Consider the following 1,180-nt stretch of genomic DNA (forward strand, 5'->3'; position numbering starts at 1 on the left):
TGTGGGGGTGTGGGGAGGGTGGAGGGGTGTGGGTGTGGGGCTGTGTGGGTGTATGTGGGGGTGTGGATGTGTGTGGGGTGTGTGTGTGTGGGTGTGTGTGGAAGGAAAACTTCTGCTCTTTTCCTATCCCTGAGGCAGAGGCATATGACAACGTTTCAATGTATAACCACATTTCTGTGGAAAAGACTGGTTTTGTCTCTGTGAAACCTGTGTTACGAGTATTTAGGACATTTTTTATCATTCTTCAGGAAGAAGAAATTTAAGATGGTCATCTTAAATGGTTTTATGACAATCCAATAATAAGATTTAAATCCCAGTGCTGACTCTTTACACTTGGAGCAAGTTATCGAACCTCCCATACCCGTCTTCTCACACAGTTACTATGAGGATTGAATGAGTTACTACCTACCTTGTCCAGTACACAGAGTAACTCTGGGAGGAAATCGGGGTATGGGAGGTTAGATGACTTGCTCCAGGTGTAGAGTGTCAGCACTGGGATTTAAACCTCGGCAATCTGGTTCTCGAGTCCACGTTCTTCACTACTTTTGTGTCCGGCCTCTCCAGAAACCTAGGTAGTGCTTTCTGTGTCAAGCACTGTTCTAAACACTTTTATGCATATCAACTCATTTAATCCTCATTACAACCCAAGAATACAGTGTTCCATTTACAGATGATAGAAAGGGAGGCACAGCAAAGTTAAATAACGGGACAAACAGTGAATAGTAGAGCTGGGATTCAAACCCAGGCAGTCTGGCTCCAGAGCCCTTGTACTTAACTGCTATGCTAGTGTGCTTTTCAGCTATGCCTGTATGTGCTTCATGCATTGGGTTTCATACTTAGGATGGCAGATTTATTTACATCCGCAGAAATGCCAGTCAAGTTACTTAAAAGGCTTCATGAAGCTGGTCAGTTTATAAATGGTAACTTAAAAAACAAACAAACAGTAGATTTATCATTTATTTTCGCACTTCACTGTGTGTGCTTAATTAGTAAACCTTCTAATTTATTTGTTTAAAATGGGAATATTCAGCTACTGGAACAACTGCTTGCATGTTAGAATTGTTTTAGTGCTCTGATTTGGAAAAAGTATATTATCTTTACAGCGTGAAGAACTAATGCTGGGAGATCCCTGCCTTAAAGATTTACAAAAAGGGGACATTATTCAGCTCCAGAGAAGAGG

General features: G+C 41.5%; 1 protein-coding gene across 1 annotated transcript in view; it reads left to right on the top strand.

The window, feature by feature from the left end:
• The window catches only part of EPRS1 (glutamyl-prolyl-tRNA synthetase 1), an 84,590-nt gene that overhangs the window by 41,530 nt on the left and 41,880 nt on the right, over nt 1-1,180 (top strand). The window contains 2 exon segments of the mRNA XM_023730868.1: nt 841-905; nt 1,104-1,180. Coding sequence (XP_023586636.1) covers nt 841-905; nt 1,104-1,180 — 142 coding nt within the window.

This window comes from Trichechus manatus, unplaced genomic scaffold, assembly GCF_000243295.1.
Source record: "Trichechus manatus latirostris isolate Lorelei unplaced genomic scaffold, TriManLat1.0 scaffold00039, whole genome shotgun sequence".
NCBI lineage: Eukaryota > Metazoa > Chordata > Mammalia > Sirenia > Trichechidae > Trichechus > Trichechus manatus.